This window comes from Rhinoderma darwinii, chromosome 1 (genome assembly GCF_050947455.1).
Source record: "Rhinoderma darwinii isolate aRhiDar2 chromosome 1, aRhiDar2.hap1, whole genome shotgun sequence".
Classification (NCBI taxonomy): Eukaryota; Metazoa; Chordata; class Amphibia; order Anura; family Rhinodermatidae; genus Rhinoderma; species Rhinoderma darwinii.
Window position 1 is genome coordinate 536,309,249 of NC_134687.1, and position 25,120 is coordinate 536,334,368.

At 41.7% G+C, this 25,120-nt stretch overlaps 1 protein-coding gene across 3 annotated transcripts in view; it reads left to right on the forward strand.

Moving 5' to 3' along the window:
• Positions 1-25,120, forward strand: part of ARB2A (ARB2 cotranscriptional regulator A) — a 465,547-nt gene that overhangs the window by 184,843 nt on the left and 255,584 nt on the right. For all 3 annotated transcript variants that reach the window (XM_075837274.1, XM_075837266.1, XM_075837282.1), the window contains one exon: positions 1,479-1,700. In XM_075837274.1, coding sequence (XP_075693389.1) covers positions 1,479-1,700 — 222 coding nt within the window. The remainder of the gene's footprint in view (positions 1-1,478; positions 1,701-25,120) is intronic.

The window sequence follows — 25,120 nt, forward strand, 5'->3', positions numbered from 1 at the left end:
GCCATATTGGTTGTCACTTTTGAATTGGCTTCTCAGAAATGGTAGGAAACTAATGGCAAGCTGACACATTGATGTCCACCTGCCATTTTGTTAGCATGCGCCATCAGTAGCAGTTTTTGAAAAGCTAATTCAAACTTAACAACCGATGTTGCTAAGTTTTTCGGTGCAACTTAATAAAGATTGTCCCCCAGAAAAAAAAAGTGCCAATTTTTGTGAAAATGTAGCTTATTGCCCTGCACGCTCCCGCAAACAACCCTATTACGGTTTAGGTTTACAGCCAACATCCCACTCTAACAGACGGGGTCAGAGATCATTGATAAATGCGGCAGTTCAAAAAATAATTTTCTTCAATAATAATAATTTTTTTTTCGTAAGTACTAAAACATGACCAAAAATTTAAAATAAGCTTTACATATTTGATAACCTGTAATTTATACCGCAGGGTAAACCGAGTCAATAGTATCAAAGATCAGATCACAGCTAGATAAATAATCCAGACTTAAATATCGACAGAACTCCTTCATAGTATGAAAAACCATTTAGGTTTTTGTTTTTTTTTATCAAACACACCGTTTTAACCCTTCAGGGTTCTTGAGAAAGACCCTTCTTAAGAGTCAAAACATCACACGTGTTTGATGGAGTGCTGCGGTTCCTTCGTATTGTGCACCCCCCAAAAAAAATAATAATAAAAGTTCATGAATAAATTATATGTACCCCAAAGGGGTGCCAAAAAACTCTTACCAGGTAAACAAAGCCCTCATACAGCTCTGTCTACGGGGGAGGGGGGGGGGTTATGGCTTTTGGAATGCCAGGATTGAAAATAAAAAAAAAAGATGGTCTCCTGAAAGCTCCAAGTAGGCCTTGAAGGGTTCAAATCTAATTTATTTATTTTTTTAACTCCGCTACAGGAAAATGTCCATAGTTGGTTCGGTATTACATACTTGATCAGAAGATTGATCAAAATCTGTTTTGTTTTTCTTCTTTAACCCCCTCCCCATCCTGCAGAGTGCGGTACCTTCAACCAGCTGATTTTTCTCTCTAGGTGACTATCATTTTAGCGATCTGCTCTACATTGCTCTTCTTGGTCTTCCCTGTGCCTCCGTGGCTTCTTTTTTCCCCACTTCTGAAAAGAATATTCATGAGAAAAAGATGCATCAAAAGAGGGAAGAGTATACAGAGGGGAAATATTGTTTGTTGTACGTCCTGAGTGGCAGTTGTGGCCATTGCAAAATGATTGAATGACCAGCTGAACAGACTTATTCAAGGGACTAATAATCTTGTGAAATGTTAATAGGTATTCTATATGGCAATCCTATAGTGTCGTAGATTGCAAGCTCTATTCTGCAGTCAAACATTCATTCTTACCTAGCTAGTAGTGTAGGGATAACGCAATTGGATTTATGGTTGGATACATTAGACTGATGTGCAATGGGCAGATATCTCATATCTTATGTATCCTACTTTCTCATTTGTTACAGGAAGGTTATGCAGTTATTGTGCTGAATCCAAATGAAAACTACATTGAAGTAGAGAAAAGCAAACCTCTGGCACAGCAACAGTCTCCAGACAGCTCCGATGAGCCTGCTGAGAAGAGGGAGCGGAAAGAAAGGATCCTAAAAGACAACAAGAAACGGAGAGACTTTTATGAGAAATACAGGAACCCCCAAAAAGAGAAGGAGACTATGCAATTGTACATAAGAGTAAGTCATCTGGTTCATTTTAACTTTTTCATTGGCTGCTTCCCCTCTTTTTGGTATACTTGTCATCACGGTACCAGCTAATTCTTTTTGTATCACTGCGTTAATGAAAAGCCAATATGTTAGGGGTTCCGGACAACTCCTAATTGGTGGCATATTGCTGTCATGTGCCATAAATATGTGATCGTGTGAGTCGAACTGATCCCCAGAAACATTCTTATTGGTCGGTTTGCAAGAACTTATCAAGCTCCTGAAATTAATCTGTTCGCAAAAGCTGAGAATTTTTTTTAATATATATTTCATCTGACGTGTCCAAGAGGGACAGTGTTTAACGAAATGTTTGTGGACTTTGTTTTGCATTTGTCAATTGCAGACTGATCAGTAGGAGAAGTTAACCCCTTCGTTCTAGTGGTGGGAGTCTCAAAGTCCGGATCTTCACTGATCACGTCTTATGACATGTCAGAAGATAAAGTTTAGATGCTTCTTCCGGCATTCTGACCAGAAAATTGGGGAAAGTAGCTTAAAGGAAGGTCTCCACATTAACCCTATTATGTACAGGCTGCATTCAGAGGGCCACAGAGCAAAAAGGTTGTGAAATGCAACTTTAACTAATAAATGCAGAGCACTGAGTGATATCTGGGTAGGAGAGCGTAGTTTTGGCAACTTCTATACAGCCCAGTAACATGCCGTGTTTGTTATTGCTTTTGGTGTTAAAAACCTATAGTGTACACACAACCATGGAAACTTACATTTGAGGGACTAGACAAAGTATTAATGGCCCTGGTATCTTAAATTACCCTAGTAGGTCAATTTTACTAATTTGCCCAGCGTTTCACTTTTGTAGAAAAGAAAGGTGTAAATAGCACGTTAACTGTGAAAGCTTTTTTTTACAATATTTTTTCAGTGTGTGGCAGGTGCTCACTTCGAGTTGTGTTCCATGCATGACCACGTTGAACGTATATACTCTGTGGGATGCGGCCTTTGTGTATTCTTCCTGGTCACTTGTTGAGCTAGTCTGGAAACTCTTGTTGAATTCTTAATTACAACTAAGCAGCGCTTGTACATTGGATTCCTTTTTTTTTTCTGCACATCTTAAAGTTTGTATGGTTGAAATTGAACATAAATTAGTTATTGATAGGGACTCTTTAACATGCTGTTGCTTTTCCATATAATGTCCTCTGGTTATAGTCTACTAAGAAAACACATTTATTTAAATTAAGGCATCTGTAATATTTCCAATTGCACCCACTAAATGACTTGGGAAGCGCTAATTGGGGGATTAATATGAAGTGCGTATTGTATGTAGGTTTTCTCGTGACACATTGGACTTTGATACTGGCAAAATTTGGTTGATACATAATGTATTTAATTGTGAAAATAGCATTTTTCTCAATTTAAATGTATCTGCTTGTAAGACAGGCAGTTATACCACACAAAATTTGCGAATTAACATACCCCATATGTCTACTATAGATTGGCATCGTTTTTTGAACATCCTTTTATTTTTCTAGGACGTCACAAGTCTTCGAACTTTAGCAGCAATTTCTCACATTTTCAAGAAAATTTCAAAAGGCTATTTTTACAGGGGCCTGTTTAGTTGTGAAGCGGCTTTGGGGGCCTTATATATTAGAAACCCCCAATAAGTCACCTGATTTTAAAAACTTCACCCCTCAAAGTATTCAAAACAGCATTTAGAAAGTTTCTTAACCCTTTAAACGTTTCACAGGAATTACAGCAAAGTAGAGGTGAAATGTAGAAATTCTGTTTTAATCCATTTTTTTTGTAACACAAAGTTTTACCAGAGAAACGCAACTCAATATTTATTTCCCAGGTTCTGCAGTTATAGGAAATATCCCACATGTGGCCCTAGTGTGATTATGGACTGAAGCACAGGCCTCAGAAGCAAGGGAGTACCTAGTGGATTTTGGGCCTCCTTTTTATTAGAATATATTTTAGGCACCATGTCCGGTTTGAAGGGCTCTTGCGGTGCCAAAACAGTGGAAATCCCCAAAAAGTGACTCCATTTGGGAAACTACAACCCTCAAGGAAATTATCTAGGGGTATAGTGAGCATTTTGACACCGCAGGTTTATTGCAGAAAGTATTGGAAGTAGGCCGTGAAAATGAAAATCTAAATTTTTTCAAAGAAAATGTAGGTTTAACAATTTTTTTTCTCATCTCCACAAGGACTAATCGAGAAAAAGCACCACAACATTTGTAAAACAATACCCCACATGTGGTCATAAATGGCTGTTTGGATACGCAGCAGGGCGTAGAAGGGAATAACTGCCATTTGGCTTTTGGAGCTCAAATTTAGCAGGAATGGTTTGCGGAGGCCATGTTGCATTTGCAAAGCCCGTGAGGGACCAAAACAGTGAAAGCGCCAAAAAGTGACTCCATTTAGGAAATTACACCCCTTGAGGAAGTCCATCTAGGGGTGTAGTGCGCATTTTCACCACACAGGTGTTTCATAGATTTTATTAGAATTGGGCAGTGAAAATAAAAGTAATCCTTTTTTTCAATAAGACGTAGCTTTAGCTCAAAATTTTTCATTTTCTCAACAAATAAAGGAAAAAAAGAACCCCAACGTTTGTAAAGCAACTTCTCTGGAGTACGGAAATACCCCATATGTGGTCATAAACTGTTGTTTTGGCACACGGCAAGGATAAGAAGAGGAGCGCGGTTTCGCTTTTGGAGTGCAGATTTTCTGCATTGGTTTCTTGACAACATGTCACTTTTGCAAAGCCCCTAAGGTACCAGTACAGTGGAAGCTACCCAAAAGTAACTCCATTCATGAAAATACACCCCTTGAAGAATTAATCTAGGGGGTGTAGTGAGCATTTTGACCCCACAGGTATTTCATAGATTTTATTAGAATTGGGCAGTGAAAATAAAAAAAAATCCTTTTTCTTCAGTAAGACATAACTTTAGGTCAAATAGTTTATTTTCTCAACAAATAAATGAAGAAAAGAACCCCAACATTTGTAAAGCAATTTCTCCCGAGTACGGCAATACCCCATTTGTGGTCATAAACTGTGGTTTGTACATACGGCAGGGCTCAGAAGGGGAGGAGCGCCATTTGGCTTTTGGAGTGAGGATTTTGCTGCATTGGTTTCTGGTCGCTATGTCGCATTTCCAAAGCCCCTGTGGGACCACAACAGTGGAAACCCCCCAGAAGTGACCCCATTTTGGAAAGTATTCACCTAGGTGTGTAGTGAGCATGTTAACCCTGCATAGTTATACGAATATGTGGTCCCCAGCTTGTGCCACCATAACAAGACAGCTCTCTATAGAAAAAAATGTTCATAGGAGAAATCCTCCAGCTCACCTTTAAGCAGATTCACACCGCTGGCTGCGCCCGGATCCCTGTGTCGGCACACGTCATAGAAACAGAAAGGTATGCAAGAGGAGGATCCAGCGCAAAGACAATTAAAGTGGTTAAAAAGGAAACTCTATTCCAAATTTTATTCCATAAATGTATTCAAATCAGAAAGATGTATGCCAGGTACAAAAGGTGGTTGTAGATATAGGCGGTGCCTACGCGTTTCGGACGACTGCAGCGTCCTTACTCATGGCTTGTTTGAAAATTTATCAAGATGATCAAAAAACAGAAATTCTGGTATAGTTTTTTTTTATTTTTTTTATACCGCCTTTACCATGCATTATAGACTAGATGCTAACTTTATTCTGCGGGTCAGTACCATTCCGGCGATACCAAATTTATAGCACTTTTTATGTTTTACAACTTTTTGCACAGAAATTACGTAAAAATAATGCACTATTTTCTGTCGCCATGTTGTGAGAACCATAACTTTTACATTTTTTTGTCGACGGAGCTGTATGAGGGCTTGTTTTTTGCAAGACGAGCTATAGTTTTTATAGATACAATTTTTGGATACGTGCGACTTTTTATCGCTTTTTATTCTAATTTTTGTAGGGCAAAGGGCCAAAAAACAGAAATTCTGGCATTGTCTTTTACGAGGTTTACTTATGCCGTTCCTCGCGTGGAATAAATTACATAATATTTTTATAGTTCAGGCCGTTACGGATGCAATGATACCAAATATGTATGGTTTATTCATGTTTTTCAATAATAAAGCGCTTGATAAGGGAAAAAGGCGATTATGTTTTATTTTATTACTTGAAACTCTTTTTTTATTATATTTCTTAGAATTTTTTTTAGTCCCATTAGGGGAATTGAAGGTCCAACTGTCAGTGTTTTTTTCATTTACATTGCACTACCTATGTAGTTCAATGTATTAGATCTGTTAGTCATTCACTGACAGCAAGCCGATTAGGCTTCGCCTCCGGTCGGGGGCTTATCGGCTTCCGTAATGGCAGAGCAGGAGGCCATTGTTAGGCCTCCTGTTGCCATAGCCGCAGTCGGCAGCCCTACCAACCTCTAAGATGCAGCAATCGTTTTCGATCGCTGCATCTAAAGGGTTAATGGCAGGAATCGGGCAGGGCCTGGAAAGCTTCCATACTAGGCATAATGGGAGGCCTCCGATTGCCTGTGCAGCCACCGGAGGCAATTTTATTGCTGGGGTGCTGGTGAGCTGCAAACCCCTTAAATGCAGCGATCGTGAGGATCGGAGCGAACTTCGGTCCCCGCCATTACCCCAGGGTGTCAGCTGTAACATACAGCCGACACCCGGGGATGGTGGCACCGACTCTGCTTCTGAGCCAGTGTCCACCATTTGTCGTATGGATATGGCAAAATGCGGAAAGCACTTGTTTTCCCTGACGTATCCATACGACTAATGTCGGGAAGGGGTTAAACTTGCTCAATGATTCAACCGTTATAACATCCTGTGGCAGACTATTCCAAAGTCTCACTGCTCTCACACTAAAGAATCCCGTCTATGAATATTGTAAAACCTTCTCTCCTCTAGATGTAAAGGATGCCCCCTTGTCATTGTTACAGGCCTCTGTACTGTCCATTCATATATTTCTACTTTGTAATTAGATCACCTCAAGCTATCTTTATTTTATTTATTTATTTTTCTAAACTGAATAACCCCATGGATGATTAATTTCTTTGCAGCTGCTCTAGTTCAGCTTTATCCTCCTTTGTACACAATATTCGATGTGTGGTCTTACTAGTCTTTTGTATAGAGGCAAAATTATATTCTTGTCATGTGCATCTATGCCTCTTTTGATGCATCTCATGACTTTATTTGCCTTGGTAGCAGCTGCCTGGCGCTGGTTGCTAAAGTTAAGTTTACTGTTTACCAATATCATTTTATTTTTATTTTTCTACTATATAATGCATAAATATAGAATTTGTTTCCTTGGCCCAAGTGCATTACTTTGCATTTATCCACATTAAACTTAATTTGTCATTTCTCTGCCCACGCCTCCAGCATCCCAAAATTCTTCTGTAATGCCATATTATCCTCCTCTGTGTTAACTACTTTACAGAGCTTAGGATCATCTGCAAATGTTGAAATTATATTCTGTAAGCCCTCTACAACCCTTGCCCCCAACCTGTGGCTTGGGAGCCACATGTGGCTCCCACCCCCCTGATGTGTGGCTCGCCATAGGAACCCTGAGTTATAACCATATGCTCTTACTATAATATAACATCCACATTAACAATACTACAGACAAATCCTATCGCCAGAAAAGTGCCTATTTAAAAATGAATATCCTTGTATTCCACCACCCAAACTGAAATACCTGCAGTTTGAAATGTCATGATTTATTTTTCTACGGTTAATATGTTAGCATTTTTAACTTAAATGTGGCTCCTAGCCAGTAGCGTACTGGAGTACCTTGGGCCCACCAGAGGAAATGATTCTTGGGGCCCACCCTTCAGCTATATAGAAATAATGTGATCACTCTTGATTTCGTAGTCAAATGTGTGTAGTAAAACAAAGACAAATATTACCAGTATGTAGTGACCATATAGTGGTAAATACCAGTCCTATACAGGTGCTTTGCAGACCATATATGTGATTAGAGTACAGTGACTCACCGGTGATGTTTTCTAATATTGGATTCGTTCAATTTCCCTTTTCGTCTTCATCTTGCCCAGAGCACCATGACTACTACTTCCAGCCATGAATTGCCTCTGCAGAATTTGCAACACAAACCCGTTTGGCTCCTCGCTTTTCCACCAACGCACAGTAATCGTGCCCTCCCTACACAGGAATGCTTTCCTAGTAGTTATGTTCTCCTTTGTGTTCCCATCTAGTAGTTAGGTCCCCCTTTGGGCTGCCATATAGTAGTTAGGACCACTTTGTGCCCCTATAAAGTAATTCGGACCCCTTTCTTCACAATGTAATTTCAGTCTCCCTTTGCCCTCCTATATAATGGTTATGCTCCCTTTGTGCCCCTATATAGTAGATAGGCCCCCTTGGTGCCCCTATATAGTAGATAGGCCCACTTTGTGTCACTATATAGTAGTTAGATCCATTTGGTGCTGCCATATAGTAGGTAGATCCCCTTGGTGCTCCCATATAGTAGGTAGATCCCCTTGGTGCTCCCATATAGTAGTTAGGCCCCACTTGTGTCCATATAGATCAGTTAGCCCCCTCTCTGCCAATAGATAGTAGTTAGGCCCCCTCTCTGCCAATAGATAGTAGTTAGGCCCCCTTGTGCCCTACACACAGTAGTTAGGCCCCCTTGTGCCCTCCATGTAATAGTTAAGTCCCCTTGTTCCCTCCCATATACTAGCTAGAGTCCCCTTTGCAGCAATAAAAAAAAAAAAAAAACTTGCCTAACCCCGCGTGAACGAATAGGTACTCTCCTTTGGCCGGCGCCGTGACGTCATCACGTCACCGGCCCTTGACGCTGACGTCTTCTAGAAGGCTACAGGCCTTAAACAACCTGTGGCCTACAAGAATAAACTGCGGGGCAGTGAGCCAATGTCTTTCTGCCCCGTGGCTTGAGAGAGATGCAGCTTGGCGCCTAGGTCCACCTAGGGAACCTCCGGTGGATCAGTCCAATGCGTCTTCTGCAGCATTCACTAGAAATTTAATGTGGCTCATAAGGTATAAAAGGTTGGGGACCGCTGCTCTACAAAGTCATTAAAGGAACAGTGTCACCACAATTTTTTTTTTTATATGTTAAAGATGTTAGTGCTTTATTAAAAACGTTTGGATTAATTTGTGTGTTACTTTTTTTTATTTTTACACTTTTTCTTCGCTATGGGGGCTGACATTTTTTTTTCCATTTCTGTATGTGTCGATTAACGACACATACAGACATGGAATACGGCAGCTCCAGTCCCATAGGGACTGCGAACGGGGCCCATTCCATCCACTATCATGTACGCCGCTGTGTAGGAACGGCGCATGCGCTGCTCCCACACAGTTCAATTTGAAATGCGCGCCGTCCGGCGCCATTTTCCTGTGGACCGGAATTCGCGGCCGGACAGTAATATTACTACTTCCGGTCGCGGCTTCCGGACTTGTGCACATGGAGCAGCGGCAGCAGACGGAGCGGATGGACCGGAGGGAGCGGCGGCGACTGGAGCAGGTAAGGGATTTCTATGTATGTTCGTGTTTCAGTGTGTGTTTACTACTGTATGTTAACCTTCTACACTGTGTGTTAGCTCAAAAAATGGCGACACAGTGTAGGAGGTTAGACCGTTCAAACCCCTCGTTTCTCCCGGCACTAGCCATAAAGGAGGGGGGGATTCTGAGAGCTCACTAGAGCGATAGATTTTTACCCAATTTTGCAGCATAAAGCAATGTGGTTGCTTTACCACATGCAATGCTGCAATTTTGGGAATGTCTCCATCTAGTGACCAGCAATGGAAAATATTATAAATTAGAATCCAATTGAATCCAATTTATAATCTTTTCTGACTCGTGAAAAAAAAATAATAATTAGAACAATGTTTAATCACCTACACACTAATTGTTTAACTAAAAAAAAAAAAACATGTTTTGCTGGCAACACATTCCCTTTAATAAACATATTGAAAAGTGGGCCCAATACTGACCACTGTGAAACTCCACTGGTAACTGTGACCCACTCTGAGGATGTCCTATTAATAACAACCCTCTTCTTCTTTTTTCTTTTTTTTTATCCCTGAGCCATACGGCGCTGTCTGCAAGGGGGTCACTGCTAACCGCCGTACAGTTACGGCGCCGTGATGGTGTGGGCCCAGAAGCTGAGCCCGCACTATCACCAGAGGTTGTCCACGGTATACTACAGCTGACACTGCTGTACTGGCCGGAATTAGAGCTAGTGCTAATCCCGGCTACTTAACCCCTTATTTACCATGTTCAATAGCAACTACAGCATCTAAGTGGCTAGACCCCCATCGGCAAAGCGATTTGTGGGGTGCCGATGGTTGCTATGCCAACTGCGGACCTAAGGGTATGTTCACACGCAAACGCAAAATACGTCTGAAATTACGGAGCTGGTTTCAGCCGAAAACAGCTCCTGAATTTCAGACGTAATTGCAAGTACTGGCGTTTTTCGCGGCGTCCATTACGGACGTAATTAGAGCTGTTTTTCAATGGAGTCAATGAAAAACGGCTCCAAAAACGTCCAAAGAAGTGACATGCACTTCTTTGATGCGGGCGTATTTTTACGCGCCGTCTTTTGACAGCGATGCGTAAAATTACACTTCGTCTGAACAGAACATGTAAAACCCATTGCAAGCAATGGGCAGATGTTTGCAGACGTAATGGAGCCATCTTTTCAGGCGTAATTCGAGGCGTAAAACACCTGAACTACGTCTGAAAACAGGTCGTGTGAACATACCCGAACAATGGCCTCCAGGTCTGCAATCTACGGAAGTTCTAAGCCAAAAATCACCCATAATGTCTTTTATTATTGGAAAAATGCAAAAATAAAGAAAAACTATGCATAATTGGTAGAGCTGCATCTGTATCAAGCCAAGCTATAATAAAAAATATCACATTAAAAATGACAGAATTACTGGTTTTTTTTATCTATTTGCCTCCATAAAAAGGAATAAAAGATGATTAAATAAAAAATTAAATAATAAGTAATCAATAAACAATAACACAGCCTTCTCGACAAAAAATAAATAAAGTTATGGCTCTTTGAATGTGGCGTCCCAAAAAAGATTTTTTTTTAATTACCGTAATTTTTTTAGGAAAAAAAGGCAATTTATTGTACAAAAGCTGTAAAACTAAAAATAAAGATGTAAATTTGGTATTTCCATAACTGTACAGACCTGCAGCTATCTTTTCACAGTGGAGCAAGCTGGGCACAACATATTGAATACTGAATGAACATATCTGTGGAAAAAAATTGAAATTTTCACTCTGCACCATCCTCTGCTCATTAATTTCCGGAAACCACCTGTGGGGTCAAAATACTCACTACCCCACTAGATGAATGCCTTGAAGTGTAGTTTCCAAAATGTAGTCCCTCTGAGGGGTTTTCACTGTACTGATACCTTAGGGGCTCTGCAAACTCAACATGGTGCCCGAAAACCAATCCAAAGTCCGTATGGCGCTCCTTCCGTTTTGAGCCTGTCATGTGCCAAAACAGCAGATTATGGCCACATATGGGGTGTTAATGTACCCAGTAAAATTTCATAACAAATTATTTGTTGCTTTTTTTCCTAATACCCTTTGTAATATTGAAAAAAAATTAACAAAAACTACATTCTATTGGGAAAAATTAATTCTAAATTTTCAATGCCCAGTTCTAATTAAATCTATGAATCACCTGTAGGTTCAAAATGCTCACTATTTCCTTAGATAAATTTACGTAGTTTCCCAAATGGAGTTACTTCTCAGGGGTTTCCACTGTACTGGTACTTCAGAAGCTCTGCAAATGCAATATGGCGCTCATAAACCGATCCATTAAAATCTCCTCTCCAAAAGCAAAAGGGCACTTTTTCTCTTCTGAGCCTTACCGTGTGCCCAAACAGCAGTTTATGACCACATATGGGATATTGTTGTTTTTGGGAGAAATTGCTCAACAAATTGCATGTAAAAATTGAAAATTTTGGGCTAAAACTACATATTATTGGAAAAAATAATTAAATAATAAGCTATTTTCACAGCCCAATTCTAATAAAATCTATGAAACGCCTATTAGGCCAATATGCTCACTACAGCTCTAGATAAATTCCTTGAGGGGGTGTCGTTTCCAAAATAAGTTAATTGGGGGGGGTGGGGTATTTTTATTTTTTGGCACCTCAAGGCCTCTGCAAACCAACAATGGTGCCTGGAAAGCATCCTAATATAAAAGAGACCCCAAAATCCACATGGCGAAGCCTTCATTTCTTATGCCGGTGTTTCACTCAAATAGCACATTAGGGCCACTTATGAAATTTCTAAAAAATAAACTGCAGGATCAGTGTAATAAAGATTCAGTTGCGTTTCTCTGTTATAACTTACTGTGTCAGAGAAAAAAATAATAATAAAATGGAAGATCTTCAACAAAAAAAAAATTCATTTTTACATGGCACTGATGAGCACCCAGATCGGCAGTTTGCATCTGTGCCATATACTTTATACTTAAATGGTGCGGCAGGGCACATACACTATTGGCAGTAGGGTTGCAGCAGGATGGAATGGTGGACACGAGGGGGGTTCTCATGATCGGTGGGGGTCCCACTGTCAAACCCCCACCAGTCTAGCAGTTATCACCTATCCAGTGGATAGGTGATGATGTGCTGTGACTGGAATAGCCCTTTAAGGCCAAAATTGGTTTGGTCCTTTTAAACATGATTTTTTTTTTTATTCTTTTATTTTTTATTTTTTTTCTAGTGAATTTATATTCTTTTTGAAGAAAGAAGCACATCCTTATCTGAATAATTATACATTGCAAAAGGCTTCATAAATAAATAGGATTATTCACATTTAGACCTGTTTTTAAAAAGATTGAGGTTAAAATCCAGACTCGGACCGCCACAGTGTACACCTTGCACCAATTAACTACAAAACATTGCCTTTCTGACACATGATATGTAGGCCCCATTGTCCCAGAAAGTTTTATGTAGGTTAAATGAATGGCTATAAATTGTCAGCTTTCATCTGTATTTGCCATGGCCTTATATTGACAAACACATACGATCTACTGACTTTAATCAGGTGATACATTTTATGATCAAAATCCCGCTACAGGATTGTCCACAAGTTAGCCAATACCCACTAATCAGCTAATTATCCTGTAATCTGATTCATTCTCAATAATTAGATGTGTTAATGGAAAAATTACTTGATTTGCTTTGGCCTTTTAAGGTTTTTTTTACGTATAATTTAATGTTTGGTATCCAATGTTTTTTCTTTATAGAAAGTTGTTGAATGTTTGGATATAGGAACCATAATTGTAGAGGTTTCTAATCTTATGAAGTAGCAAATTTCACAATTTATTGTGTATTAGTGGTATTTAAGGTGGTATGGAAAATGTTCAACATCTGGACTTGGTAACAAAGGCATCACCTCTGACCCTAATGCGTTCAGCCACCCAGGACTTGCCAAGTGTCTAAAAGATATCACGTCAGTTCATTTCAGCACATTTGTTTGGAAACCCAAAAGAGAGGTTTACGTGTAATATGCTAGTGTTACATCTGGAGTGCTAGCCAATGATTTACTCATTTTTTAGACTATATGTTTATTATATATTGATGTCTTATTATACGTGACCGAGGTGCAGGTCTGCTTGATGAAGCACACATTATTGAAGTAAGGTAATTAGAAAATATTTTTTTTTATTTTTATATGACACGTGAAATTTGCTTGAGAGGATAGTACTGTGGTTTGTGAAACACCATCCTTGCCTATGATATTATCAGGATACCCTGCCTTTGCTTTGTCCTGCTATAGCTCTGTAAACCTTTGCACCCTTGTAATGCTAGCACCATGGGATTGTTGTAGACCTTCTACCCCAAGAGTTGCAATACAGCAGGGGGCACGCACATTTTGACATTACATGTGACCCCTTCATTCATGCGCTTCACTCTGGCCTGTTACATGATTCTTATTAACACCTGTAACAATAAGTATGATTCCAAAATGACCTCCTGACACACAGGTTTTATGAAAAAGCCCTAGATCTAATCCTTGTATGCTTGCATATAGCATGAAAATCATAACTCGTGACCTTTATCAACTGTTATGAAGCATTCATTTTTGCCTTTCTTGAAAGAGTTCTTCGCTTTATTTATTTTCCTACTCATTGGAAGGTTTCCAAATAAGCGTATCACAGTGCCCCCTGTTGGGACTATCATTGATCAGCTTTAATCTGTGGGGAAACCTGGCAGTAAATACTGAATTTCTTTGCAGCGCCATCACTGGGGAAATTGAGCATTACACCGTGTCCATTCAAATCAATGCGTCTGTGTAATGTAGGACAGGTCTTCCAGAGCAAGAGGCACTCTTTGTAACTGCTGTTTACTATGGAAAAAAAGAGATGAGTATCCTGAACAGGGAACCGTATTCTCTATATGGGTACATGAAAAATGGATTTCTAAACTGGACAATCCCTTTAAATACTGAATACCATAATTTTATCATCTGTAGAATTCCAAGCACAGGGTTCGGTTCTTAGGATTCTGGATAGGGACAGTCTTGAGGTTTTCATTAGAGTAAATATAGGGTCATTTGTTAGGTGTGCAAGACCCAGCAGGTTTCTTCCTTAGATCTTTTACCTTGTACCATTTTTGGAGGAGTGGGGGAATCCCATTCTGAATTATATAGTTGTACATAGCCCCACATCCCTTTACTTTTTCAGTTTAAAGAGGCTCTGTCACCAGATTTTGCAACCCCTATCTGCTATTGCAGCAGATCAGCGCTGCAATGTAGATAAGAGTAACGTTTTTGTTTTTTTTTAAAACGAGCATTTTTGGCCAAGTTATGACCATTTTTATATTTATGCAAATGAGGCTTTCTAAAGTACAACTGGGCGTGTTTAAAGTAAAAGTACAACTGGGCGTGTATTATGTGCGTACATCTGGGCGTTTTTACTTCTTTTACTAGCTGGGCGTTGTGAATGGGAGTGTATGATGCTGACTAATCAGCATCATCCACTTCTCTTCGTTAACACCCAGCTTCTGGCAGTGCACGTTACTCTTATCTACATTGCAGCGCCGATCTGCTGCAATAGGAGATAGGGGTTGCAAAATCTGGTGACAGAGCCTCTTTAATTCTATTTCATTACTTTTTTTTTTTACGTTGTGACCCTTCTAGATTTTTTACTCTCTACTCCCCACCACCCTCAGGTAAATGAAAGGGAAGCACTGTTTTTAGTTTGTGTTGCTGCGGACACTAAAAGGAAGGCAGACTGGACTAAGACCCCACTCTAACTTTTGGCATGTTTTATATTGTACATCTTTTGCTTACCAATGAATAATACTCCGTTTTATTATTTTTAAAAAACAGTCCTGTGTTCATGCCAACTCCGGTTTCATCTTTAAATATGACGTATAAATGTAAGATGAGATGCCACACACTAGAAAGCAAGCTACATGTAAGCTATATATTCAGCATAGACCCTTTTAGAGCATTTATCCTCAACAAAAAGCTCAACTAAGGCATTGATTGCATCTGCGTAGGAGGCCCCGTTGGGAGCCTCTGTCACAGATCTGGTAAAAAAATTATGGACAAAATAGCGCAGCAGACTGAGCTATTTTGTCTGGTAAAACAATGAACACCATGACCTAAATCTGATGGAACCCATTAAAGTCCATGGGTTCGATCAGGTCCCGTGGATGTTTGTCATGCAAAGGAGTCGGCGCTTCTGGTATTTTCATTGTTCTGCTCCTATGATGGAGCAGAACAAAGCAAACACTGAACGCAGATATATTGGGGCCTAAGATGTACTTGGATATGGAAGCTTTCATTGGAGATGTGACCATGTATTGAAAAATGCCATATCATAACCGAAAACCATAGAAAATGGTTCTTTACAGTTAGAGTGGGCAAGCTATGGAATGACCTTCCCCAGGAGGTAGTGATGGCACATACTATGTCGGCATTTAAAAAAGGCTAGATGCTTACTTCTATACGAATGGCGTTGAGGGTTTTAGTAAATCAAGCGATGAATGACGGGTAATTTATTGAGAGAGGTTGAACCTGATGGACCTGTGTCTTTTTTCAACCTATAACGCGTTTTGGAAAGGTCATGTTTAATGGTGCAAAGTGGTGAGGGGGCCCAATAACCTATATTAAAATGGGGATCCCTATTGGTGCTGGTTAATACCACCACACCCCTAACCACCTGGGACAAGATGACTTGGTGCTTGTTCGTCCCCACATAAGTTCCATGATTATTGGGTTCGTTCTCACACCTCGTTTCGCCAGCCATTAAAATAAAGGATGCAGCCGACCTGCACTGGACAATCACTCTCTTCAGGGGCCCCACAGCAGCTGCATGGTTTGCCTTTCTGGAAAGTACACCGTTGTTATTGAGGGAAAACTACTTTGTCTGGGTAACCCGTTATATATGTAATACTTAGCAGATTTTTTTTTATATCAAATTATTGTTTGAATTCTTCATTCTATTGGGCTGATGCATCCTGCAATGCTGTACACAACATGTATTCACTTTTCTGCCTTTTATTTTATCTTGTCCATGTTCCTAGTGGAGCACAGTCTTCTTCTTTCATATTAGGTGTTTTCTTCATGAACTCACCAATTAGAAGCAATGACTCCAGAACTCCGGTATATGCAGAACTTGTCATTATTTTAGTATAACTTGCGTATTATATAAGTTTATATGACGAGCACTGTACACGTGTTGGCTATCCTAATCCTCCGGCATTTAGGATTAATATATGTGGCCAACTCGGTGGGCAATTTGTCTGGCACTATATGGTTTCGTTGTTTGACATAACTATTTGTCTCTTCTCCCAGACTGAAGAGAAGCTCTCCTCCCTCTGATAGAGAAGATTTCAGTCCTTCTATTGAAAGCATCTGAACTACTTCACCACATCTTCACACTGTGCTCGTCTGTTAATCTTCACAAAAGAAAGCCAGCACAAAGCACAGACAGCCAGTTATAATGAGCAGCAAGTGCAAAATGATCTCAGGGCCTGGCTATATGCTTAAGCAAAATATAATTATATTTTCACAGCCGCACCATTCAGCCGTTCATTCAATGAACCAAAATTACAGCGGATTAATGATCTATACCACCAGCATTTCAATGCACCTGGGAGAGCCACTTACAAAAGGCCTAATTCCACCTTTGCTGTTTAGTGCATTACCCCCCACAAGCTGATGCTTCCCCAGATACAATGTACATATACCTGCACCTGTTCCTTCCGTACTGTCTGATTGCCCATCTCGCCTTTCTCTCAGCAGTTATTTTATTATTTTTTTTATTTTTCATACTTTAGAATTTTTTTTTTTCTTAGCCCGGATTCACACCATCTGTAAAATAAGAAATGTTTAAAAAAATCTTAAACACATAAAGTGCAGTGTGCTGTGAGCCCCCAAGGCAGCATGGGATTAAGTATAATACAAGTATATTCAACATAACTAGTCATGGATCATAAAAGATGTATGGGAAAAAAAAAAGAGGGCAAAATAATGCTCATAGCTGATCTGGTATGAACAGTTTATCAGGGAAACCGAGCTCCGACACCGATATTGAGCCTTTTATAAACGGCATGCTTTAGCACCTCAGGTTTTAGGATGCAAAGCTAAAAAGGATCATTGAATCATTATTTGAACCTAGTTTGCTGAAACGAAAAGCAATAAAAATATATGTTTAGCAAATAAAAAACACATTTCCACACTAACCTTCCTGTTCCAACCGGATGAAGTGACTATTAATATTATCCCCCCCACTCCGCCCCAGTAGATTGATTGATTTTCAGCCCTGCGAGTTGTTAAACTGAACTTGTGGAGAATGTGTGTTTGACTAATGTGGCTGTGGTTGGAGTTCAGTGTAATTGACCACAGGATGCATTTTTGAGATTTAAATTATTTTCTCGTTCAGTGCTCTCAAAACTTTGCTAATCTGAGCAATAAACTTGAGTCATAAAGTTTCTTTGCTATGGGAAGCTGACTGAAATCACAACTGTGACCTTTCATTTACTAGTCATTTCTCCACATTTCCCCGGTGCTACCACTTTAACAGATTTACAACAAAAATATATTCAGGTCTAATAAAATGCCCAAATTGACCTCCAGTTCCAATGGTTTGATGCACATAGGTAATGTGTAACTTACATTTTATGATATAATATCCGTGTCTTTTTCACTTTTGTAAGCTTTTTTTTTTTTCTGGGACAACAATGTTTTTAAGGCCGTATGTTATGGTTATTTCTTATCACTTTGAGCCATTCTACCACTCGGTCAAGTAGATTTCTACCACTGGAAACGTTGATGAAAACAATAGATATTGATAAGAAATATACACAAGTTAAAGGGGTTGTCTCATTATGACAACCCCTGTCTATATGCCCTATTAAAAACTTTTGAAGTTACTATACTTTTATATACTGATTGATAGAAGTCTATTTTATTGTAAAAAGGAAAACCTATTTTTACAAAATCATTGCAGTTATGCATATAGATTATTGCGTGCATTACCATCCAGCCTCATTAGACGGTATTCAGATTGTGTTATTACATACTGTTGACTATATACAAGGGGGGTTTTCTTGACGTATGCTGTACAGCAGTAGTCACGTGGCTCACAACCCATCCCCCTCCGTGTGGCTTCCCATAGGAGCCCTGAGTTATGACCATACCATATGAACATGCTACAACATGTTTGACTAGAATGTGGTTACCCCAGAGGCGTAGCCAGGGTCTCCTGCACCCGGGGCAAAGATTCAGATTGGCGCCCCTCCCAACTTCTTTCCCGACATCTCCTTCCCCCTCGCCGTGTTTGCTTGCTCTACCAATCAATGAGGTATAATTTTTTTTCACCATTTTTTTAATGTAACTCGAGCACTCCCCCCTTGTAGATTTGTACATTTTACAAGCGATATAGTTCTATAAGGGCGTTACCATAACAATAAATTAGAGGCCACACACAGCCCCGTGTAGATAATGCCACACACAGCTGCCTGTAGATAGTGCCATGCACAGACCCCTTGTAGTTAGCGCCACTCACAGCCCCCTCTTCTATATAACGCCACACAGCCCCCTGTAGATAGTGCCACACACAGCCCCCTCTTGTATATAACGTCACACAGCCCCCCCTGTGGTAGATGGTGCCACACACAGCCCCCCTGTGGTAGATGGTGCCACACACAGCCCCCCTGTGGTAGATGGTGCCACACACAGCCCCCCTGTTGTAGATGGTGCCACACACAGCCCCCCCTGTTGTAGATGGTGCCACACACAGCCCCCCCTGTTGTAGATGGTGCCACACACAGCCCCCCCTGTTGTAGATAGCGCCACACAGCCCCCCTGTTGTAGGTAGCGCCACACAGCCCCCTTGTAGATAGTGCCACACACAGCCCCCCTTTGTAGATATTGCCACACACAGCCCCCGCTTGTAGATATTGCCACAAACATCCCCCGCTTGTAGATAGCACCACACTGACCCCCTTGTAAATAGCGCCACACTGACCCCCTTGTAAATAGCGCCACACTGACCCCCTTGTAAATAGCGCCACACTGACCCCCTTGTAAATAGCGCCAAACACAGCCCCCCTTGTAAATAGCGCCAAACACAGCCCCCCTTGTAGATAGTGCCACATACAGCCTGCTTCCCCCCTTGTAGAGAGCAGCACAATTCCTCCCCCCTTGTAAATAGCGCCACACTCCCCCCTTGTAGACAGTGCCATCTAGCCCGCTGCCTCCCTTGTAGGTAGCGGCACACTCACCACCCCTTGTAAATAGAGCCACAATCCCCCCTTGTAGATAGTGCCACACACCGCCTGCCACCCCCCCCCCCCTTGTAAATAGCTAGACACTGTAAACGGAGCGAAGAGCGGTAGCTTACCTCTACCACTCTCAGCTCTGCCTGACGTGACTCACCGGAGGAGCCGAGGAGGTCATGCGGCGCAGTTCCTTCTGACTAGGGTTGGTGACAGCCTGGGAGTGGACCAGTGAGGTCAGATGACAGGTCAGGTGACTGGACCTCTCCCGAGCCGTCACAGACCCCAGTCAGAACGCCGCCGTATGAACTCCTGGCTCTTACTAATGCTGATCGCTGCTGCTGGTGTCCAACATACAGGGCGCCTATCAGCAGCGATCAGCTGCTCTGCCACGGTGCCCCCCCTTTTTTACCACCTAGTTGCGCCCGGGGCACATGCCCCTTCTGCTCCCCCCCCCAAGCTACGCCTCTGGGTTACCCGACCAACACTCAAAGTTGAATGTGACTCCCAAGATATAAAAGGTTGGTGACCTCTGCTGTACAGTATCCAGAGACTTCTATGGGGTAGCCAAATGACAGTGTACTTTTGGCATAAGTCTAGTATATTTAAGTCTGAATACCTTATTTTTTTTATTTATTTTTTTTCCAATGTTTAGGAAAGCATTGGCTACTACACTTTTCAAAATAATTATATAAATACAGTATATTTATATTTTTTATATTGCAAGTCAATAACTTAAAAGCTTGAAAAAGATCCCAGATGGGATTGAAACATAAGACACAAGCTATTTCTATTCCACGGTGCTGCAGTGTTTTTCCCTTTTTGGTATATGATAGAAGTCTGTTGTACCAGGATCTGCGACTGCATTGCACTGTTCTACTGATTTCATTTATATTGAGAAACATAGTGTGAATTAAGCCTTAATATGAGTCACTTTGATTATTACTGGACCAGGTATTTGATTTTAGAAGTCAAATATTTTGGCAAATGAAGATCATTTGTTGCAAATGTCAAGGTATTTATTATAATTAATGTATAAGTACACTTGTTTCTGGAAGGAACACCTGTAGATGAATACATTTCATGGCAACAAAAAAAAAAAAAAACACCAGGAGGAAATAAAACAGCTTTGTGAAAGTGTTATGGAGAAGTACCAATGAGAGGATCATGAAAATAATAATATGGCAAAGCTGTAATTTTCTCTTAAATTTGCCATCCTCCATAATGGAGTGACCTTGTAAGTAGGGTACTAGTAAGGGAAGCCCACAAGATGACATCTGCTCCAAAAGACATGTAAATACTATTAATTCTGATCAAATTTGTCAATACTTGCGGAGTGTAGATGACCTGTATCTATTGTATGCTATTGACAATCTTTAAAATAGAGTTGTTTCATTAGACAAGCCACGTTGTGCTGATATGCAAGAAGGAGTCTCCTGCATAGGGAATGAATGGTATCCCAACCTCACATTGAGATGAATGTTCCCAACCTTTTCAAGCTGGTGAGTCATTGTCACGGTCATCTTTGACAGGTGGTGAGTCACACAGAATATTAAAAGTAAAAAAGTGTAAAAAATAAGCAAGCAATTGATATGTTTCTAACGCTAGTATTAACTTCCAGTAATATGATCTTGACCAAAGTGCCGAATTTTAGTAACAAAGGAAATCCTTGTTGCCTCTAGTGCACAATCGTATATGCAGCTGCCAACAACTGGAGAGCCACATGCAGGGGGCCAAAAGCCACGTGTGGCTCCGGAGCCAGTGGTTGCGGAACAGTGTTCAAAAGAAATCCTATACATCCTATTGCAAAAACACAGCATCAAAACATTAGTTATACAGGTGACGATTGTTCATACCAATTCATTAGAAAAAATTTGTGCCTTAGTGTTAGTACTAATTTTACTGAATATGTGTTCGTCTTATATTCTACTACCATATGGCTGTCTTTGATGCCTGATGGTAACAAGTCTTTTTTTTTAAAGGCAATTTATCAGAATATCTAGTTCAATGGGCGTGGCTTGGACATGGCGCTGACCAGACGTGCTGCTTGAGAGCTCCGTTCCTGCACTTCCCTAACCCGCTCATAAGCATACTAAAAGGCACACTTGGACCTACCTAATGGTCAGGAAATCTAAGGCAACCACGGGGACTCCATACTGTACGAGGCAGATGTCTTCAGCCGGCTCCATTCAAAGATTCCTCACCGACGCTGCTGCCGGGCTGTCTCCCAAGATGGTGCCGCTGGAGGGGAGACTAACTGGAACAGGGTTCCCGCTTGCAGAGGAGTCCTCTTCGGGGGTTGCCGCTGCAGCATCAGGTACCGACAGTACCCCCTCTTCGGTCTCTGGCTCCCTGGGTCCGTTTCCTTCCCTGCTGGCGGGGGTGGAGATGGGTCCTTCTGGGACTGTCATGGCGCTTCCCGCTCCGTCCTGCTCGCCACGTGGTGTTAGTCATGGCGCCCGGGTCTCTCCTTCCTCATCCTCTGGCATGCTGGGGTCTGCATCGATGCCTGCTTCTCCTCGGGATCTGGATCTACATTCCTCTCCCCACATTGTTGGCTCTGCTAGCATGGGAGATGATTTACAGGGCCTGAGACAACAGCTCGCCACATTGCCCACTAAACAGGACATGGAGCGTTATGTGAATAGTCTTGAGATGACTTACAAATCTGAGATACAGGCTCTTACGAATAATGTTTCTCAATTGTCCGATCAAGTTCATCGCATAGAAGGCGACGTTTCCACTGTTACACAGCAGCAAGTCTCTCATACAGAACGGCTGGATCATCACTCCCAGCAGATTCATGCGCTCTTTAACCTGGCTGAAGATCATGAAAATCGGAATCGCCGTAACAATATTCGGCTCCGGGGTATTCCTGAGGATATCTCTCCGGGGCAACTCATACCTGTCTTACAGTCCTTGTTTAACTCCCTGCTGGAGCGTCCTGCTGATGATCCATTGGAGCTGGATAGGGCTCACAGGACTCTTGGCCCTCGTAACCCGGATCCTGATAGGCCTAGAGATGTGCTATGCCGTGTCCATTTTTTCTCTCTGAAGGAGCAGATCATGAGGAAGGCCCGAGATAAAGGAGAAGCCTTATTACAAGGGGTCAAGATCCAGTTGTTATCCGATTTGTCCAAGATGACCCTGGACAAACGCCGGGTGCTTCGTCCTTTACTAGATGTGCTGAGAGAGTATGAGATCTCCTATTCCTGGGGTCACCCCTTCCAGCTGCAGGTTCGCAGGGACGGGACATTGCTGAGTGTTCGAGACCCAGGAGATGTTCCGGACTTCTGTGCTGCCCTCTGGGTGCCGAGAGTTTCCCTGCCTGATTGGCCTTATGTTCCCCTACCACCGCAGCGTCCAAGGCCACGCCGGCGTGGTCGTTCTCCCGCTTCTCCTATGGGTCGTCCTGGTGGGCGACGTGCTGATCCGCTGTGATTTCGTCTGGATGTTTCTTTGTTGGCCAGCAGTCAGACTAGGCCTGTTAAGTTCAAATTGTTACTGCTTATATCTTGGGAGGCGATGGTCTGATGTGTTTCATGTAACACCCCGTTATGTTTGTTCGTCCGCTCTAGGTGGGGGCTGCAGGTGATCAGATAGGCCATTTGCCCGTGATTAATTAATGTTCCTCAGCTGCCAGTAATACTGCACTATATATGTTATGTGATTACCTACGTTTTTACTAATTACATGCCTGTACATCCATGCGGTAAATGTGTACATCTCCGGGAATGTCTTGTTATGCTGGCATCTCTGTTTGATCCTGCCCAAATGTCGGCCATTACTTCATTTTTCTTGTGATATTGAGCTAATTGCCTTGATTTTCTTTCCATTCATGAATTGGTTCTTAGATGTGTGATATTTGTACTGGGTTGGGGGGTGCGGGGCGCTGGCTAGACCTTGTCCTGACACTTCTCCTCTTAGGGACTCACTGGTTACATCCGGTGTATATTGGATTGTTTCTCCTTGAGTAGCTCAAGGAGTGGGTGACTACTTCACCTGTTTGTCTTTGTGGTCATGTCTCCCTTCCTTGTCTGTCCTGTTTTTGTTCGTCTCGCCTCTGCTTAGTGCATTGCTCTACGAGTTCCTTCAGTGGGAGGTGGCGATGGCACAATTGAAGGCTTGTACTTTTAATGCTAGGGGGCTTAATGTCCCAGAAAAACACTGACACAAATTCTATATAACATGCATAAAGAGCGGGTACATATTTTGTTCCTACAAGAGACCCACTTTCAGGTGGGCCATACGCCACAGTTCACGAATCGATATTTTCCGGCCTAGTTCCACAGTACCAACCTGGAATCCAAGTCCAAGGGTGCCAGTATATGTATTCATAAGTCACTCTCTCATAAAATTCTTAATGTTCTGGTTGACCCGGATGGTCGATATGTTTTTCTCAAGCTATCTATACGTAATAAGATCTTTACTTTGGCTAATTTTTACCTCCCCAATCAGGACCAGGCACGAGTGGGCCAATTTTGTATTTAAGGAAACTGGAGGAGTTCACTGAGGGCGTTTTAATTGTTGGAGGTGATTTTAATCTGACTTTCGATTCCAGACTTGACACCTTCTCGGGCAGGTCTGTTGTCCCTAAGTCGCATTTGGGGGCACTGAAAACTGTGATGCATTCCATGCAGTTGATTGACGTGTGGAGGATTCTACACCCTCAGGTAAGAGAATACACTTATTTCTCCCCACTGCATAACATGTACAGTAGGATAGACGCTTTTTTGGTTAGCCACCACTTGCTTACCTGGCATCCTACCTCTGAAGTGGGCCCTATGGTTTGGTCGGATCATGCCCCTGTGTTTCTGACCCTTACATTTCCTAACTCGTTGCCTAATTTCCAATCCTGGAAATTTAATGACAATTTGCTACGGGATGCAGTATACGTGGCGGCCATTAAAGATTCACTTACCAGTTTCTTTGAGGTTCATGAACATGAAGCTACTCCCTTGCTACTCCAGTGAGAGGCACTGAAGTGTGTCATTCGAGGGGTACTGATACAAAATGGGACACGATTGAAGCGCAAAAAGGGGTTTGCTATTGCACGTCTCTTGATTCAGATACGGGATCTGGAATCCTGTCATAAACAGATTCCATCCTCACAGATTTTTGCAGAGCTCACTACAGCGAGAGAATCCTTACGTTCTTTGATAGATCAGTCACATGCTCGGTTCAGGGATCGGATGCGCAAGCACTCATACGAATATGGGGATAAATGCGGTAGGTCTCTGACACGGATGCTGCATCCCCGTACACAAGCGTCATATATCCCTAAAGATTCATCTCCCTCGGGCGGTGAGGTTCATGACCCGGTTGGTATTACTAACTGCTTTAAACACTATTACTCGGCGCTATACAATATTAAAGGCCAATTTCATGATATGCAGGCAGAGGCATTACATGATAAAATCGACCGTTGTGTTAATGATACTGCGTTGCCGACCTTGGAGGAGGGGGTGGCTTTGGAGCTTGAGGAGGATTTTTTGGAATCCGAAGTTGAGCGTGCTATTGGAGAGTCACCCTTGGGCAAGAGCCCGGAGCCCGATGGGTTTAATAACAAATTTCATAAGGCATTTAAAGATCAATTGGCTCCTTTTCTGACTAAAGTTTTTAACTCGGTGTCCTCCTCGTGTCCCTTTGCGCCTCAATCCCTCGAGGCTTATATAACTCTCCTACCAAAACCAGGCAAGGAT